General features: G+C 44.6%; 1 protein-coding gene across 13 annotated transcripts in view; it reads right to left on the bottom strand.

Annotated features, from left to right (window-relative positions):
* Positions 1 to 20,392, bottom strand: part of Dnc (phosphodiesterase dunce) — a 219,903-nt gene that overhangs the window by 45,676 nt on the left and 153,835 nt on the right. Inside the window, exon 1 of one of the 13 annotated variants that reach the window (XM_076901310.1) lies at positions 19,994 to 20,094. The exons of 10 other annotated variants lie outside the window; for them this stretch is intronic. In XM_076901310.1, coding sequence (XP_076757425.1) covers positions 19,994 to 20,079 — 86 coding nt within the window. In that variant the 5' untranslated portion in view covers positions 20,080 to 20,094. Of the gene's footprint in view, positions 1 to 856; positions 1,072 to 10,053; positions 10,317 to 19,993; positions 20,095 to 20,392 lie in introns of those variants that run through there. 2 more of the 13 variants (XM_076901304.1, XM_076901306.1) reach the window with 2 other exon arrangements.

Genomic DNA, 20,392 nt, shown 5'->3' with positions numbered 1-20,392 from the left:
TGGAGAGCAAAAAGTGATCGTTGCTGGTAGTTTTCAATTATTATTCGAAGCGTAGGAGAAAAAAGTTGTGACGAGTAATGGCACTGAGCAAAGTTAAGCGGGATATCAAGACAATCTTGGCGTTTATCTACCGCATGGCCAAGCCTGAATAGCTAATATTGGTTTTCGAGCAGGGCCGCCAATAAAGAAGTGATTAAAAGGCACTTCCGTTCCGTGGCCGCCGCGCCCCTAACGAATTACGTAGAACGCATTGAGTGATGGTTAAAAGTCCAAAGTACGATCGATCGTGCTCGCGACTAGCTGCGAATAAAGAATAATTAGCATAGGAAAGGAGTTTCTCGTGTTTCGAAAATCTGATCAGGTTTCCACTAGAATGATAGAGCACACCGTTTAAGTAGATGCTGGGGAATAATATCTGTTGGCTAATCGTTGGTCCTACAGTCCCTGAGCAAACTATAAATCTCTTTCAGACACGAACTGGTTCGCCGTGATTAGGGTAATTCCGTGCACAGCAGTTCTCCGTTGCGTTATTACTAATTAAAAGGGATCATCGGTTTAGCCGTTGTTTCGAGCCAATTTCCTAATGGATATCCTCGAAAGCGAAAGATCGACGATTAGATATACCAAATGATCGATGAAATGCAATGCAAATTCATTCAAGTTCTTTCGATGCTCTCTTTTCTAACAATAGTTCAAGTTAATGGCGAACGTGTTACCTAAAGAGTTTTCTGTACATAAATTGTATGAAAGGTATTATAAATAGAATACAAAATTATGATACAACTTCTTTTTTTCTTTACATTCTAATATGGCTCCAGAAATGGGAATAAAAGTTCCCGTTTGAAGATCGACTTACGGAACGGCCACGTAGACCAGTTTAGGGTGAGGCTTCGCCCTGGACAACATCGACACGCAACCGCTGTGCCTTCTCAACGAAGTCAGCGGAAGTGTCACCCTCATCGTGCCGGAATCTCTGCGCGCCAATCTCGAGGACACCTCGTGCGGCACCAAAATGGCGTAGTCGTTCATGTTGCCGTCAGAAATTCATGAAAAATTGCTCGCCCATCGATAGAGCCTTGACCGTTCCTTCCTCGTCCCTTCGCTCGAACGCGTCACTTCGATAGATTTCTTTCCTTAACCCAATCTTCAGAAACGTATTATCGCGCTAAGTATTGCTTTACTTAAAATATATTCGCGCGGTTCCTTCGCCAAGATGTCCGACGACGATGAACCGATGCGAGAGTTTCACTCGCTAAAGTTAATTCAGAAAGATCCGCTCAGCTCAGCTACCCCTTTCTATTTTTATGGGCAGCTCTCAGGTTCACCCTTTCGATTGGCGCTTCGTTAATGAATTCAGCCAATTCGTGGGAAAGTTAACACTGCGATACCCTTTGTTTCCCATGAGAAGTTCGAAATGTACTCAATGGTTTTTCAATAAATATTACGCTCTCCCAAATTCGCTGAAATGGTGAGCAAGAATGAGCGAATCGTGAAAGAGCGCTATAAAAAATGATTGTTCACATAAAAGGCGTACGTTTCGATGAAACTAGATTCAGCTCAAGATTAAATCAACAAAGCGCATCTTTAAAATCGCACACCAACAACTGAAACATTTATCGCGTACGATTTGTACTTTTGTATTTTAATTCGAAAAAAACGTGACATCAGGTGGTATTCGATTTCTGACGGGAGTAATTCCGAAATCTGTTTCGCGTCTCGTCCTCGAGTTCGAGGGAAAGTAATATCGGGTTCGATGGCGCGAATATTCGGTTCGTTCGAGGCCCGACTAATTGCACGCCGGGCGATTTACTTTAATTGGCCGCGGAAGACGGCAGGGGAAGTTTCACGGAAGCAGCGAGCGAGACGGAAGAAGGAAACGAAGCTAAACGAACGAAATACCCGGGATTGCCTGGTACCCAGCGACGATCGAGCCACGAATTCTCTTCGAAACCCCCGTCGATCTCGATTTAGCGGAACACGGTAAAAGGAAAAAATTCCCCGCCGCTCGTAGAAGCGTGGAGGGACACTTTCAGTGGAATTTTTCATTCGTCTGTTTGCTCGTTAGATGAGTTCTAGTGTTTGGCTTTTACGAATATCCGTGGCTCCGCTCACGGAAATGAGTTTTACATCGGCGCGCGTGACTTTTAAACGAGATTCTTGTTTAGAAATCGGTAGTTCCAGAGGAATTTAGCCGGTTATTGCCTGTTCCCCGTGTTTGGTTAATTAACGGCGATCGAGTTTGTTCGCGTAACTCGCGTACGTCGAGCGAGTTTAATGGTTCTGTAATCACCGAGAACCCAATCTATTGTTCTATTATTTTTAGAGCCACGCCATATATTTTGCTAACAGCGATTCGTCTACGGTTATCGCATCCTCTTCCGATCGAACGCAGCTAACGCTGGGACGCGACACGCGTGCACGATCGATATAATTAAATTACGTAATTCAGGCTCTGCAACAGCTTTTTATTGTAAGATCACAATAGAGAGTTCAATCTCTGAGCGTAACAGCGACGTTGCATAATGATAAAAAACCGTTTCGGTCAACAGAAGTTATCTCCGCTTTGGAGGAAATATTTATTTCCGGGATTGTTCTCGCAGCATTGTGTAACGCGATGGCATCGCGTCCTCCGCAGCCTACTTCCGGTCACCACGGGCGAGCCTAACCGACATCCAGCGAGACACGCGTACACGCGTAATTAAATTTTACGATTTACACTTTGCCGTGTAATTTTTCGACGCGAGAACCGTACAGCTTTCGTATCACAGAGACAATGCTAATTTTACGAGCGTAAAAATAGTGTCGCGTTACAAGTAGAAATTACGCAACGCGGTCGATAATTACATTACATAATGCGTGCCCATTACACAATGTTACACACGCACGTACCCCCCATAAATTACATTGCTATCTTATCCGCGGTGGCTTAAAATACAACGAACGCTCTCCCGTGTCTCTAAATTAAGATTCGAAATTAAATCGAACCAAGGAAGAGTCAAGCTCCCGCGAGCAACTTTTAATTGCGACCAGAGACACGGAGGAAGCGCCGGTTTCCGTCTCCGCCCCCGTCACTTGACCCAACTTAATCCATTTCGACGACAAACAACAACGATACCGTGTAATCAACTTTCAATGAAGATGCTCGACGATAAGTTAATCTCCGCTTTCTTCGTTCCCTCTGGGCTAGAACTGGTCTCGAGGCCCGGATTAAATCCGCGACTTCCGCATCTGCGGCTAAGTATCGAGAAAAATGCCCTATAAACTCGCTCGATGGGGAAATAGAGAGTGTAATGGGACGTACAGGCCAAGCACGTGGCTGGTAAAGTAATCGTAGCGAATAGTCGCTGTTAGAACTCTCCACAGAGTGTCCTTTTGAAGCTGTTATTGTACCTTAAGACAGTGGACCTATAAAAATTACGTCATCTTTCTTCTGCGACCAATTAGAGGAAATTTCTTCTTTCTGTCTGTGTCATATTGAACGAGTTACCTTGACGTGTCAATTTCAACTGTTTTAACGATTCTCATAATACAGTTACTAGAAACTAATCTTCCTTTTCGTTTCGAATGAACGGAAACGAAGTTCTCCTCTCTTCGTGGCCTCTCAAAACCAGAAAGCTCACATCTGGGGACCAAACATCAACCAGCATCAATCACTCTTTAAAATCCATGAAAACTGCCAATCCACCGGCATCACCGACGCCTGATAAAGTTATTCATAGATCCAACACGAGCAAGTCATGCGGCCATCCATCTTTCGGCCAGTGATCGCCAGTGTCTTCTAATTTTAATACATCGCGTACCGTATACCAGCTACCTTTCGATCGCCAGCGGTTCCTCGCGTCGACCATTCACGGTTCCTCGTGAAAATTTTTACCCGTCCCATAGAAATCTCCCCTTAACATTGGCGAAGCTATTGAACGAGGGAAACGAGGCTAGCGGGAAGTCACGCAGCTTTTAAAATTCCTTTCGAACATCCTGAAAGATGACTTGCCTTTTCGTTTTTTTCTTTCTGATACTTCCGAAGGAATAATTCGTTTTCAAACGACGGAATACGCTATCAGAGGAAAAATTTCGTTTTCTAACGACGTCTCTAAATTGTTGAGTGGTGTTTGAAATTTTTCTGCTATCTCAAGGTAGTTCAATTAACCGTTAAATTTTATTTCAGTCGCACGAAGGCACAACTATCGAAATACGATCGTTTTTTAATGGAATTGGTTGTTCGTTCGTGCGGTACGTACAAAGTAAAGGATGTAACTACTTTCCCGTCGATAAGAGCGATATAATTGTCGCGACAAATTGTCCGGCGCATCGACACACGTCCCTGACGAAAATTACAAGGGGAACGTGATCGATAATCGCGGCGGTGGTTCACGTTCCGGCCATCGTACGCTTCGATCAGCCTCGGATGTTTGCATAGATACGGAAATCTATCGACACGAGTGTCACGAGAGCGGCCACGATAACGAGAGGCTCGTTGCTTTCACCAGACACACTCAACTTTTTGTTGCCTCCAATTTTTTAATATTCGCAAAGAAATACGAGCGAAAATATTCGCCAGACATTATTCAGTTTCGAAGAAAAATATATTTTTTTAATATTGTACGCTGTTTCTAGCACTTGTATAGTATCTGTAGTTCTCATAGCATACAAGCATAGTATCTCTAGTGTCTACAACACGGAAATATGTAGCGCTCGTAAAAATTTATGGAGTCCATAATAATTATTTACTGCTATTCGTAGCGCGTAATATAATCGAATTTCAACTTAAACTTGACGAAATTCAATCGAACGAAACTTTCTAGGAATTATGTTCATTTCCCTCCTGAGAACGTTGAACCGTCTCTCACGGGTGATACCTTTGGTAGCCTCGCAATATCAACAGCAATGTGTCATCTTCGACGTGATTGAAACGCGGGACAAAAATATTTACCCGCAGCCTCGTCTTCCCAGATCCCTTCTTAAATCGTAGCCTTCGATTCAAGAAACTATCAATCATCGGCGAGAGGGAAGTAACGGGAAAAAGATCGAAGAAAATTTCATCGAGTAGAAATCGATATGCGATGTTAACGTTAAAAAATTGCCCGTTGATATTCAGCGAGAACATTCTCCGATCAGCGTTAACTTCACCGTGGAAGATGATATTTCACAGTAATTGTTGGTTTTCTGTTAAATCCGAGGAAAAATTTCAAATTGGCCCCGTTGGGATGCTGAAATTGGAGCCTCGGATTACAAGATCGATGGTGCCAGGCCTCCGTTAGGTCAACTGGGAATAACACGTCAAGACTAGCTCGTTAAAAAGTACAAAATGGCACCGTTACTCCGTTTCTAATTAAACTCGAGCGTTTAACAAACAGAACTCTCCAAGAATCAATCCGCTCGAGGACACCCGAAAAGCCCACCGCGTATAACGTCCCCAAAAAAGTACATTTCGAACTTCGACAAATTTCAGTCTGAGCGGTTGAAAAATTCGAAAGGGGTAGCTGAAGTAAGAAATCTTCGATAATTCAAACCTAGAAACTCAAACTGGGATTCCTTGATCCGTCAGGTTGACCCTCCCCAAACTGTATCCCCTCGAAAGAACCTTTTCTCGAAGCACTTTTTAAATCTCCACGGAACAAGTCACAAACACTGGCTTCTTGCGCGAGCACTGATTCGAAGAACGCGCAACTGTCGCGACTGGCGAACGGAGAAGCTCTGGTTCGTCCTGGCGCGTGTCCTGTACCAAGGACTACGCGGCGATCGCGCGTGCACTCGCTGACAGCGATCCTCCGTGGTCGCGTGCCCGCTGTGAACTGACGCCAGCCATGCTTCGAGCTGTTGCTTATACGCGGGACCAGTCAGCGTGTACCTGCGTGACGCGCCAACGCCGGCTCTCCTCCGCGAGCAAATATTGGGATTTTTGCACGGTATTTGCTCGAATGATAACCCGGGAGGGGCGTCCAAGCTTTTGTTTCAGATTCGAAGCCACCCAAGATGTACGTGTCGCCGTTTAAAAACGTTACGTTTGTGGTAAATTATTGCGGATACTGTTGGGCGAGCTAGTTGAGTTACCGGATCGGTTTGTAGTTTACAGTGAGTGATTATAATGTCTGCTTTGGTTCAACCAGTTCAACCAACAGTTTTTAGCGATGAAACCACCTGTGAGATGGTTGGGATTTGGAAGAGTTCCATTCTAGAGCAGAGCGACACGCAGGCTTTAACTTGGCTTGGAAAAATGTGGAATGTTTGTCCATCAAATAGGAATCAAGAGGATTATAAGCTTGGAAGTGTTAACATTACGAAATCGTTAAGTTGTGGAGTACATCTAGCTTACTGATAAGAAAGTATAATCTTATCCGTCATTTTTAAGCTACAATCGAGTCTGAATTCGTCTTGCTCGCTTCGAATTGTCAATTTGTTTGACAGTCGCATTTCGCGGTGCATTTGGAAATCGATTCTTTCATCCGAGCAATAAATTATTGCCGCATTGTCGCGGGATACATTCGTACCGGGTCGTACAAAGGCCCGCGGAGAGAATTGAACGCGGGGCTTTCACGGCTCGAAAAACGTCCGACGAAATTGAGAGCTCGGTGACGTCAAAGAGTTTTCTGTAAGAAGGGACAATGGTGTAATTTACGTCCCACACGATCGAAGCAGTTGACACGAATTGGCGCGAGCCATAAACTTAAACGCATCAATGAAGATTGTGGCAATTTTCCTGACTAGACATTGTCGCCAGTTGATGGCACGTTGGGTTGCACGATTGCCCGTGAAAAATTTGATCAAACCTCCGCCGCTGCTCTCGATTTTCCCGAAACTGAACCCAGATAGAGGTCTTAGAACGAGAGAGAAGCGTGGAGCCGATCGCGAAGGAAACGATCGTGTCACGCTCGCCTAATTGCGCGCCGCGGAAAACACTTACCCTGCCATTACGAAATTCATTACACAACCTCGTGTCCCGCGCTCTTGGAGACCTTTTATTAGTTAATAACGCGAGAATTACGGCAGAATTATGGCCTCGGTTGTTGTCGACGTAGGAAAAAAATCTTTTTTCATCTCGAAGGACAAATTCGCTTCCTGTTTCTTTGATAACCCACGAGATACTGTCGCTTCTGAACGCGGGGCCATTTTAGTACCAATGTACGACCAAGTTAGGTTTGCTTCGCAGTCTTTTCGACTCGGTTCATTTTATTCCTAGAACGTTTCGTATGAAGGAAATTTACGGGAAAAAATCGTTGGAATCTTCTGTAAGAAGAAACTCGAAGGAAAAATAAAGGAACAATTCAAGGAAGATTCTATGCTCGCGAGGATTCCTCCGCCACGGAGAGTCCATAGCGACAGCGTTTACGCGCTGGCATACATAACTGCCCGAAATAACGAGACGTTATGGCAATCGTAAATCCCAACTTTTTTTTCGTACACCGCGGCTGCACTTGCTCTGTAAACCTTCCTACACGAATCGGTCGAAACGTTAGAAACCCAACGCCATAGTGCTCGCGGTGTCCAAACACGCTGTTAACTGCCGATCTGTTACGTCTCATCCTCCGGTTTCTCCGCGAGGAACGTTTCGCGTTGCTGCTTTTCGACTGGCTTCGAGATATTACCGTTCGAGTTCCTCGTTCGGTGTTGGGTGTCCAGGTGACAATCGCTGGCTAGAATCGAATTGAAATCGCTGTATCGTCGAGTGGCTGCCGCGGTATTGGCGGTAACTGCGATGCTCGCTGGACTGCATCAACACGTTTTGACCACATATTGGGTTTACCGAAAAGACTCGCCATGTTTGTGCAACGTGACGTCGTGTTCGCGTTGGGACATCTAAGCAAATATGCCGATAGTTCCAGAAATGATTGGTCCCATCCTTAACTACTTGCACGCGGCTGATTAATCGAGCAATGTTTGGATGACCCAAAATCGGTATCGTGTTAACGAATGACCAATCGTGAAGACTTTTTCGAGTTAAAATCACTGGTCACCAAGTATGCAGTGCTGAGTCTAGCTTTGGGTGGCTCAGGGTGCTCCACTTTGGGTGATCGGTCCAATTTGGTAGCTGCGTGGAATCAGTAGTGTTGTTGGATCAATTAAGAGTATGAGATCATAGTTAATGAGGATTTTACGATGGTCCACAGTGTTTTCAATCGCAATAAGTACAAGGCAATTGTTCCTATCTCGCGCTTGCCTCGGACTCGAAATAGATCTGCGTTTTACGATCCTGATAACTCATCGAACTAAACGTTCTGTTTACTATGGCGTCCCACGAGCTACGCTCTTCCTTCGAACCATAATCTCGACGCGGAAGTGCGATAAAGTCGTCTTGTTATGCGCGAATTCCAAAGTGCGGCATTAAAACGCGTATTTCCTTAGTCGAGATAAACTTGATACTATCAATCTTTCTTCTCGCAACTCTCAGCTTTTCCCGGAAATGAAATTACAACAAAGACGGATGAAACGTGTCGGGACTTTTATTCGCTCCCTCGAACGTTTGTCCCTTTCGCGAATTGCGAATTAAGAATACTGGATATCTCGAAGAGTGTTGCGTCTATTTCCACGTAACAATTTTAACGAGCATTCCATATCTATTTCCACTCGATTTCGCCGCCGGTATATTTGTTTAGACGCTTTCGAGGTCCACTTCCTGCGCAAACACTCGCGAATTCCCTGTTTCGCGCGAAATAATTTTCATGTTTCTCCAACGGCAATATCGAAATAAAAATGGATTACATTTCGCGGCCGTAAAACGTTCATAAAGGGTCTGTTACGTTTCCAGTAAATAGCAAGTTACAAAGGACGTATCCCTCTAAAGATAGGAGAAAGGAACTCACGTCTCCTTTATTTGATTTTATATTGGCTATAGGACGCAATAAATCCTCCCTCCAGTCGTTGCCGACCTAATTTTCGAGGCATAATCGGGCTTTCCATTCAGCTCGTTTAATGGAAAATTATATTGACAGTGGACCAGTCGCACCAACTCATCGAGTCGGCGTAAACCTACGCTCTGAATCCCTTTGCTACGCGAAACTACCATCGATCAATTCGCAATTCGAACAAAAAATAATCCCAAAAATGTTCAACCATATCTCGATCTTTACTCGAAGTAGAATACTTCGTGTAGGAAACGCAAAAGAACCATGATCTAATTCGATACATCAGCTTCTCAACGAGGGTGGCAACAAGCCAATAAATAAAGTTAAGTCAGGTTGCGTTATGACTGTAGATCGCGAAAATGAGAGTCCCTATTCTTCAGGCGAATCGGGACACCCCATAAACGATCGAGAGAAATGATCAGAAATCGTGTGCGCTAGAAAAAGGTCGGGGTGAAAGGTCTCGTTATCGATCACGAGAGGGGCTGGCGTGCCGCGCGGTTGTTAAGGGTGTTTATCACCTACGCGCTCTTCAGGGTCGCCAGATTTGTGTCAAGAACTCGTTCCTCCACTGGGCGATACGCGGTCGCGGAATCCGTGGAAAAACTCGGCTGGAATCAGCACCGTAACCCAATTTAACCGAACCGTACGATCTGACAGCTGAAAAATAGATTAACGAGTAAAAAAAGTAGGATAAGATCAGAGAATAGACCAATGAAGATTAAGACGCGCAAGATTTCTGTGACTCGGTAGACCAACGAATCGACCATCAAACGCTAATCGAGTCCCATCGTACGGTTACTAAGCTGCGCATCGATTACATTAGCATTAGGGCTAGTAAGTAGATCAGATTTAATAAACCTCGGTGGACGTAATCTTAAAGGGGTATTACGAGGGACCCGGTTTATTTTCAACCGATTGCTCTCGCCAGGGTACCTCGCGATCATAGGATTACCGTGGCCTGTGTTTACGGGGCCGCTCCATTACGATTTTCTCTTTAGCGTGTAATTAGGCGGTCAACCGCCAGACTGCGCTAATGTCAGGGACTTAATAAACGCCTGGTGATCTCTGGCGTCCATGTTTCTCGTCAGAAAGCAGGTTCGCGTCGCCCTCGGAATTAATTGCATCGGATAGAGTTTAATAATATTCCCGAGCACGTGTCGCGACTATACTCGTGCTCGATCCCACGATCGAGAGAATGATCGAACTGACTCACCTCTTGCTACGATCGACGTAGTATCGACGCGAGTGCCGTCGAAGTCGATGTCTACGTCTGTCGACGTGAGACGTGTGACCGAACGACGTGGCCTCCTTCGAGTTTCTCCTCGAGTCGCCACGTTCGCGGTTATCCCTCGCCAAAGATTCTCTTCTCGAGTCTTGCTTCGAGTCCTTCGCCTCCTCCTTCGCCCTGACCATCATCCAAACGAGGAAGAAGAACGCGATCATCGTCGCGTCTTCGATCATCGCCCCCGTTCGTATTCATTGATCGCTCGCTACGATTCGAGCTTCCACGGACACTTTTTGCTTCCTCTGATGGCACCAGCACTTGCACTACTTCGTTCGTCCATGCTCTTCTTCGTTTTATAACGCATTTTTTAAGTTTCGTGAATTTTTAAAGGCGTCTTCAATCTGTTCGGACGTACACGTAAAGTTGTTGGTAGTTCAGTGTTCTACGTTAAATTCGATATCTTCTGCGGTTAAGAGACACTTCGAGAACAGTATTTTATGCAATTAATTTGTATAAAGTAAAAAATAATAATTGTACATCGCGATTTAATTTCGTTTTGCTCTTAATTAATTCTGAACATTGAACGTGACACAAGCGGACAGAAGCAGCTTCGAATTAATGGAAAAGGTACACGCCGGGAAAATGTATTCTTCGAATAATCGGCTGACACGCGACGACGCAACTCCCCCGCTGAGAGCAGTTTCGCGGAATTGCAGATTTTAATGAACTTTTATTATGGACCAGTTTCGTCGAGTGTGCATCGCCAGGATGCGTGTAATTAAAAAAAAATCTACTTCCCCTCCCAGTTTCACTGTTTCCACCTTAGTTTATTCTGCCTATAAACAACGTTAAGGTGTCCACTTTGAAAACGTCTGCAGAAAATAGTAACTTGGCTAAGGGAATCAGGTCGGTCTAGTTTCAGAGACACCATCGACAACCTGATAAAACGAGACATCGATCCCTTATTGACTAGATTTGGGGCAAGAGTCGTTCGATATCACCCAAGAACAATATTTATTGTCCCACTGCTGACGACAACCGCAGAAAAGCGTTATCCGTGCTCGAGACTCCTCCTACTCTCCTTTCATTGAAAAACGTAGGTGATGGTGGTGAAACGAGGATTTATTACCATTATCCAAGACTATATCCATAACGAAGTGACTGTTGGTCTAATTTCGCCAGCTAAATTTATCTTACGAGAAGAAAAATCGCGATTAACTGCAACGAACGCCTGTCAGCTGCAACCAGGAGTGCAACGCAGGACTTTGGACGCGAATCTAACCTAAACCTCCGATGGAAGCCACGAAGAGCACCGAAATATTTCCATCGAATGGAAGAGCTTGTTTCGTATATATAGAAATCCCTAAAATCAGCATCAGGAGAACAAAGAACGGCAATCTTCCGCTTCGAAGGACGCTCGTCGAGTCCTTCGTCGATTTCTCCAGCCCTCGACCAGCCGTTCGATTGTAGTCGATCAGTCGCGGGCGATTAAGTCGCGGTTGGTTCAAATTAGCCCGGCAAATCGGCGGGCAATTCTTTGTTCGCGGCAGAGCGACCGTGACTCGATCGCTAAATATTGACCGTAAGTATCCGTGCGAGCGCCGCGTAATCTCGTGACGTCAGCCGACGAAGAGAGTTCCTGGTCGACCAGGATCTCAGACGGGTATTAATATTTGTGAAGCACTCGCCAGCCTCGAGGGCTCATTTTTTCCCGGGTGCACCGCGAAACTGTTCGCTGTTCAACTATAGGGACACTGGGGATTACTGGGACCCCGAGTGTATTTCAGAGCCAGAGGTTAACCCAACCTGATCCAATAATTACGACTTAGATCGAAATGCTAACCAGCATTTAAAAATAAATTGCGACTTTACATGGAGGATACCTCGTTCACCCCTAATCGCCAATAAATATTGAGACTGAACGAATCATCAAGACTGGACTTACCATCGTGACATATCTTCCACTGAAAATTTAATTAGAAAAAGTTGCTGAACAGCAAGGAGGCCGTGATTAAATAAATCTGACCCGCAATCCTGGATCGCGTCTCCACTTATGCGTCCTACCCCCTGATTTGCTTAAAAAAGCAATGGAGCCGAATGCGCCACTTCCAACAACCACCACCCTCACCCACAATGAACCTTTTTTGGTGTTCGTGCAGGAGTGCGGAACGGTGGTCAACTGCGACAGGGATTTTTCAATGGGAATCTCGACGTGGCACGCGATCGATGGAATCCATTACGCGAATTGAAATTCCACGCTCAACAAGTACCCAAGAGTGCGTCAGGTGTGAGCGAGCGCGCGCGCACTCGCTGTCCATCCGTGGAGGACTGTCGTCAGCCGATTCCTCGATTCGCGAATCGATCATCGATTTTAGCGGCAGATTGGATCGATCTGACGGTTACCGCGTGTTCTCCGTCAGGATAAAGCGAAATGGGTCGACGGAAAAAATAAAACGGCGGGTTTTAAAGCTTCTTCTTCGAACGCGAGGCGGAATAGAAAGTAGGGATAGCGGGAGTGACGTGAATTTAAATGGGCAGAGGTGGCGGAGGATTGATTTTTCTCTTCCTTCGCTTCTCCGTGCAAGTTTAATTTCGATACCTGGTTAGTTTTCTCTTTCTTATGGATCTAGATCAATTTCTCGATCTCTCATATCCTGATTAGTCGAAAAATATTCGAAAAATGCGTAACTGTCGAGTGTTACAGTTTTTTTTTTTTAGTGCTGAGAGGAACGTAAAAGAAAATTGCCATGATTCATTGTGGGTAAACGTTTCTGTGAATCATAAGTGGCGTCATTTCATCATCAATCGTAAATTCGTCTCTCTGGTCAGCGTTGTAACAGGCTCCGTGGTAGTGTTGAATTTTCAATGAACTTAACGAGCGTTTGATAAAACGACTGACTGGCTCGTGGCCACGACCTTCCACTCTCGTTCACGTGAACCGCGCTCGGTTCGAATTAACGCGAGCCCGATAAACATTCAATCAAACCGGGAACTGTCAATACGCTCGAAAATTTACAAGCTGAAACGAAGGCCTCATCGATCGGTTCAATGGTTCGTGGAAGATTTCCAGAAGAGCGTTAACGGGAAATGTAAATCGAGCCGTCGATTTGTTTTCTCTCTTCTCAATTTCGAAGTCACGAACCAACAATTTTTTGCCACTCTTCTTCTTCAAGAAGCTCGTCGATTTAAACGAAAATCACCGCTCACAAGATCGATGATCATCGTAGAAACCATACGTTCGCGAAAACAGTCAGTACGAAATGTTACAACGTTCCCATTGAGAGCAGACTCGCGATCGACTCGAAAAAAATTGTTCACTCCACGAATTTGACTGAAATTGGGAAAGTTCACTTGAAAAATCGGAAGAAGAACACTCGCGGAACAGCACTGACGCGGTTGCGAAACGTCGAAACGGCGCTCGAGCGGGCAAATGAAACGGTGGACGAGAGAAAATCGCGAGGAACACGTTTCGCGACCGTACCAACACGTGAATCGAGGCGTACTAAGCGCACGACACGCGTTCGCGATCACGCGACACGACGCTGGGCGCCGCGACGCAGGGCGCCGCGACGCAACCTCCGGCGCAAGTAGACGCGCCTCTTGTTGCACGCCCGCCGGAAACCGAATTCATCATTCGCCAGGCGACTCTTCCTACGATTTGTCTGCCCCAGTTCGCGAGACTCGGTTTTTCTAACATTCATATCGCCATTATTATTTATTTATTTTATCGCACGAGTCGCGCGGCGTGATCGATATGCACGTACACCCGAGCACACTGCCAGCAGACTCGGGAATAGACCGATCATTTATTCACAATTCATTTCAATTCTAATATTTCCCTTCCTGTTATTATTTTTCAAGGCGAAACGTGTTCACAACCTTGATGAACCGCGTTCAATTGGACAACCGTTTCATTCGCGCTGCGATCAAGGAAATTTCTATGATAATTTATTCATTGAACAGTATTTTCATTGGAATTACTGCATATTAATTATTTCCTGGAGTCTCTTAATTTATTGACATTATTTATTCGGTCGTTATTCGCACGTCTTATCACTGATCGGAGAAAAACTTGGAATAATCACTGCTGGAAATTACATAACGCCACTACTGCCATTCATAATTATTTCACTGGCTCGCGAACAAAAAAAAAGTTACTGTACGTACAACGCCTGGGAAGCGAGGCGGAGAATTTCGAAAATCGACACGCACTCGAAGAAAATCGTGAGAATTGCAATTTTCTTCCCTCTCCACGATTTACGCGGACGCGGTTGACGCGGCTGGGGGTTGCGATTTCGCGTCTGGCCGATCACAATGGCCGGACGTTCGATTTCGAAACGAAAGTAAGTAGATCAATCTGCGTTTCAAGTCGCTCTCGACGCGAGGACAAACTAAGAGCTGGCTCGTGGCAGAACTGCTGAAAATCCGTCAGCGGGAGCGAGAAGGAGAGAAATCGATTGTCTTGCGATATCTTCGCGCGCTTTAAATGCGAGCCGCCATTACCGTACAGCTTGCCACGGGAACCCTGGTTCAATCGCGAATTCCTTTCGCGAGCTTATCGCGTCGATTGGCGCCAGCTAATTGTTAATTTAGCACCACGTCTCTCACGTTCGACGGGTCATTTAAATTAGAAATTTAAATTGGATGGACTATTCTGGGGGCAAAATTGTTAAGGAGGATGACTTATGTTAATACTATAGCAGTTTCAGATCTGCTCAGTAACTTCGATAATTATTCTTGGACACTTATCGATTCAGAAGCATCTTTAGAATAATACCTCTGACGAAATCAGATTTTTACGTTTCGTATTGGAGTAAATTAGTAATTGGGTAATTGTTTAATTATATTTCTCTTGGCGGAAAACTGCATTCGGGAATTAAGCTGCGAAGGCAGTTGCATCACGCGCGTTGCACACTGGCGGTTCTTTTTTTTTTTCGTTAGCTGTCACACGAGCACCTCGTGCTCCCTGTGTGCACGGCTGCAAATCAGATTTGATCGCGGTCGACGATAGTTTGGCAAACATAGTTTGGCATACGGGCGCTCGTTCCGTTTGAGTATTACGCTCGAGAAACCATAGAAAACGGCACCGATGCTTTCTCCAATTCCACTCGGTACACAAGTGTGAGAAAGAATTCGCGGATAAAAGTTCGGGAAATTGTGGATTCGTTCGATCCGAATGTAGGGCGATGGGAAATTTCGGTTAATGGTTCGAGCTCGGAAAAATGTTCCAATTCTGTGTGAAATCTCGAGTATTTGAAAATTCATCAATTCAAGTATTTGAATGTTCAAAAATTCGAATACTCGAAAATGTTGATTGAAATAATTCAAAAGTCTCGCCAGGAATTTTGAGGATTTCTGACTCTGTCGTTAGAGGATTCTAGTGAGACAACGTTTATCGCACTGTTTGAGATTCCCCTCTTTGGGAAACACAGATAAAGACAAATTTTTCTCACCGCTACTGTCGGCTTACGTAAATTCGCAATGGCGGCGATTCAGTGTTGAATGTAAATGCAACAGCGACTTACCTGAAACAAGAAAAAAGATCATATTGTTACTACTTTTCTCGACAAATATCCATTATTCAGCTCGAATGCCAACATCAAGAAAGTTACAAATTCGTGGACAGAGATATTATCAATTTATTCATTTAAACAAATTCTCTACCTTCGTTTATCTCAATGTTGGCGCTGTTAATACTACGTAAAGCATACTTTGTTCAGCTACGACCGAAAAAGCACTTTGTAAGCTGCAGCGAGGGAAAATAAAACATTGTTAAATATTAATTAGTGCGCGATATGCGAGCAGCGCGAACGCAGGAAAAATGGAATGCGGAGGAATCATGCGATCATGCCTCGGTCATCAAGCAATTGCAAGTGTCACGTCGAAAACTTTATACTCCGCCGGAGTGTGAATATTTTCCAACTGGTAGCCTCTTTTTTATGAAATATTCATGCGTGGACGAAAATAATGGACGAAGTGATTCGTTCGTGCGAGCGTTACGTTCATTATACAAGCTTTACGTCACGAATTATCATCGTGTTACCATTTTATTTCTCGTTCGACACACGTATCATTGACGCTTGAGCCGACGCACGCTCACACACGCGCGAAACGCTGCGAACGTACGTTCGAATAATAATATTTTAATGAAGGGAAATTGTGTCACACGATCGACGTCACGATCTGCTAGCCGTTTATTTTATTTCGATTCTATTAGTAATTTCAAGTGCCCCGACGTGTCGAACAAATGGACGATTTCATTTAGAAAGTGGTAGTCGTTAAGCGTCGACGCAATTGTTCTGTCACGTGGCAACGTTTCCAGAGTAATTTGCGAAATTTTCTAGCCGACGAAATAGCAACTGTTAGCTTTATAGAACAGCCAATTTCGATTGGAATCGATAAATTAATATATTTTTCCAGCTCGTCGGACATTCTTCAAGTCTCTGCTCAGGGAAGAAAAGTTACCACGGACTTGGCGTTCAATTTTCCTGACGAGGTTCGAGAGACGCGCGTGTTATCGAACAAGAGGGTACAATGGTGCACCATGGTGATGGCGAATGGGCGAATAAAGTAGAGCGACCTAGATTCGTTGCACGCGAAACGATAAATCAAGAGTTTCGACTTCGAGATTGTCGCGTTTTTCCATAACTGGCTTGTAAATAAACCACCGGCTGCGAGATAGCGGGGAAGGCAATTTTCTTGTTCGCGAAGCACAGAAATAGAAATGCAGAAACGGTGTGAACGATTAGAATTTCTTCCCTTCGTTTCTTGTAGAGAGCTTCTTGAGAAACAAAGGTCGATTGAATGGATAGAAACAAGGGAGGCGTTCATGAGCAATTATATTTAGACTTCGAAGCATATGAGAAAGAACGAGAAGCTGTTGAGAGAGAGAAAAGTTTAGATTTGTTCGAAAACAGTGAGCAAAAGTAGTGATGGGAGTTCTCGTGGAAACGCGGCATGAATGTTGCGCTCCGTCGATAAAGAGTCTCGAATACTCCTACAGCGATAAGGCAGAAAGCCAGCCGTTGGTAAGGAAGGTCACCACCGCGATATTTGCCATATGGAGCATATCTATTTCGTCCCTAAGCCTCTTTTTCTCTTACAAATTATTATAACGTTCAATAACATCGTTCAACTAACACGTCGCTATAAAAAGAACCATCCCAAACTGAACAACACCGATAAATCCTAATACTAAACCCCAAGTAAATCTGTAGATCCCCTACAGTCCACTGAAGCTCCCAACTCTGGACTCTTTGCTAATCAAAAAGGTTTCATCTGCCCAATTATCCTATTAATTGCAAATCCAATGTATATAGTCCTAAAACAAAATAGTAAATGCAAACGTGTGCGTCTCCAAGTCTCAGCTGGTCGTAAAGGTGTAGGGGTTGTTACGTGCCGCGGCTTGTTCCATTTTCTAATCGGATACGGCAGCCGTTCGCGCGTCAATGGAGAATAGCCAGCGTGTAGGACTGGCGGACGATAGAAGAAAAGGAAGGTGTAACGAGGCTGGGGTCTGGGGTTAAGTGCTCGATACACAGCCCGTCCTCCATCGCCAGTGCAGAGATTCCCCGATACGCACCTGGTCACGCGCATTTCAGGGCATCAGTGACGTCAAACCTCGGGGGTGGAGGCTGGTGATTACGTCACTGGCCCCAGCCAGCCTCCGCCGCCACAACATCGATCAGTTCGACCGGTAGTAGGGATACGGAGGCTGGATGGCCGTGGTGGGGTGTGCAAGTCGAGGAAATATTACTAATAGCCGGCTCCCGTGGTCTATTAATTAAATTTTTGATTAGTCGACGATATTTCACCGTACCACCCACCATTCCCCTCTCGCCTCTTTCCCTCTCTCTCTCTCTCCCTTTCTACACCCTATGTGGATTTCGCCACCCTACTTTTTCTATTGTGTTTCCCCAGTTTGGAAGCAGGTCGACGTGGATTTTGTGGAACGCGAATTCCAGTTGCTGGGCGAAACTGGGTTTTCGTTAACGAGTAATTACTTTGGTCCGGGTTTGGTGGGGTTGGTGTTCTTGGTTCCGTGTGTCAATTGAAATTTCAGGAATCGAGCTGAATCAAGGAGGAAATTTCACTGACTGCTTCGCGAGAAATTTGAAAGAAACCAAAATAACGTGGCTGTGGTACTCTGAGTGGCATAGCGTGGGGTGTTTCTTTTCACACTTTGGTATTGCAGCTCTTTCTCCATCTAAGTTTATTTTGTGATCACAGAAAGTATCGAAAATGAAACACTATATTCGTCCCCAATAGTGCGAATAGTTGTTTGTTCGATAAACATGAATAACAATAATTCGTTTGGCGAGTGTATCCTTCAGAGACAAACAACGAGAGAGGAGGAAGCTAAAAATTGGATGAAACTTTTCGAAACGGCTCGAATGAGGTGGAAGACGAGAGACTCTTTCGCCAACAATGTCCCTTTTATTGACTTTTCTTCCACCTACTTCCGCGAGCTTTCGCAAAATTCGCGCGAGAGTTACCGAGGAGAACTCCAATTTTTAACAAGTCTCTCGACGATACGACCGTGTGCGATATTTCGTAACTTTGTATCACTAGCTATCACGAACTTGTGAAACTAAATCTCGACGATTATCCAGTTAATAAAAATAATAGCGTTATATAACATGTGAGTTGTCCCGAGTAAATAAAGAACATGTCTGACATAGCACTGACTTGTTCTACTGTCGCAACGAGTATAAAGGTTTCAAAGTTCTCTAGATTTCTAACAATTTTTTGTGCTGTTTTAACTTCCACGATCACAAACAGAACCAAAAGGAATTCAAGACTGCCCTGGGTCTTCGTTAATCCCGTTGCTTAATTAATTTCGCCGCGAGTATGTCAAGATACAAGCTCGACGCCCCACAAAAGTTGGGAACGGACATTGGGGAAAAAGCTGAACGCCTTAAATCGATCTTCCGTCCGTTTCAGCCCCTGATTCAGCTTCCAAAATGTTAATTCTCGAAATTATTAATCATCCCTCTCCACGTTGCATTTAAAAACCCCAATTGTTCGCGAATTTTTCTACTCTTACCATTTGCCCACGTGTTCTTGGAAAAAAACAGCTTTCAGGCGTTCCTGAAAATTTGCCACGCGGAACTAATTAACTAAAACAAAGGGTTCTAAAAAATTGCAATTTGCACGATGCGTACCAACAGCTCGCTTGATTAAATGTTACCAAAGGAACGTAATTCTACTCGACTCGAGAGAGGCGTTAATAAGAAAACAATGTAGAGTTATTCGTGGGAACAACTTAATTCTCTCTAACCATTTTAAAGCTCTTTCCGATTGAGCTTCGCTCATTTATCGCTCTCGTGCATCTCGAGGTGGAATGTCATGACATTCTCAGCGGGAACGCACTGACTGGTCACGAAATGGCTATAATCCGAGCTTCAGGATTAACTAGCCTTAAATGGCAACCAACTACACCGAAACGTTCAAGGTGTTAAACGCTACAGATCAATTAAAGCTGAAAGAAAAAAGAAAAATGATTTCAGACTAACTTTCGAAATATTTTTCAAGAGTCCGTTGCTCAACTCGCGAAGTATACGTTGGACTATAAAATTCTATAACCCCCCAGGTTCCTAAGAATCCATTTAGCTGAGTATTTTTTCATAAGTTCCCTAAGTTTATCGAGCAGACCTTTCCAGGAACTTTCTTTCATTTATCGCAGCTAGCTGCGTCGATTATAGGAATTGCTAGCCCTTAAAAAACACATTTTCCATCTCGTGTCTTGTTTTAAAGCGAGCACAGAAGTTTCGAGTGCTCCAAAACACTAATAAATGACACGTCCTAACAATTTTCATTCGCACTTTCAACGACTACCCAAAACAACGCTAGAACGTTACCTGTAAGCTTGACAAAAGTACCAAACAGGTTCGCGAACACTAAAATTCTATCCCTGGTTCTCACTAACCTACTTAAGGGATGAACACGTGGTCCACAGGGGCAGCAACCGCTGCTCGACCGTTTCCGTCTACGTGCACACCAATCCTGACCCATCCTCGGTGGCCAACCCTCTGGGATTCACCTCTTCCAGGAATCTGCGCGAGTTTTCAGTGGCCACCGAGCCAGCGATGCCTTAACGGAACCGTTTTTCCACTTGGTGGTTAACCACTTCTTACGTATCCTCAGAGTTTCGAAAACGCAACACTCGACGCACTGTTCGTGGCTTCTCTTTTAGGGTGAAATCCGATCGTTCGAGTGTCTAGTCACGTTTAAACCAATTACGGTGTTTCAATGTATTTTGGGTTAAGTTAATGGTTCATTGACCTAGTTAGGATGAGCTAGGCGAGTGGGTGCGATGTTGGCGTTA

This window comes from Xylocopa sonorina, chromosome 9 (assembly GCF_050948175.1).
Source record: "Xylocopa sonorina isolate GNS202 chromosome 9, iyXylSono1_principal, whole genome shotgun sequence".
Taxonomy (NCBI): Eukaryota; Metazoa; Arthropoda; class Insecta; order Hymenoptera; family Apidae; genus Xylocopa; species Xylocopa sonorina.
The sequence above is the reverse complement of the archived record's forward strand: the minus strand, read 5'-3'. Positions and strand labels throughout refer to the sequence as shown.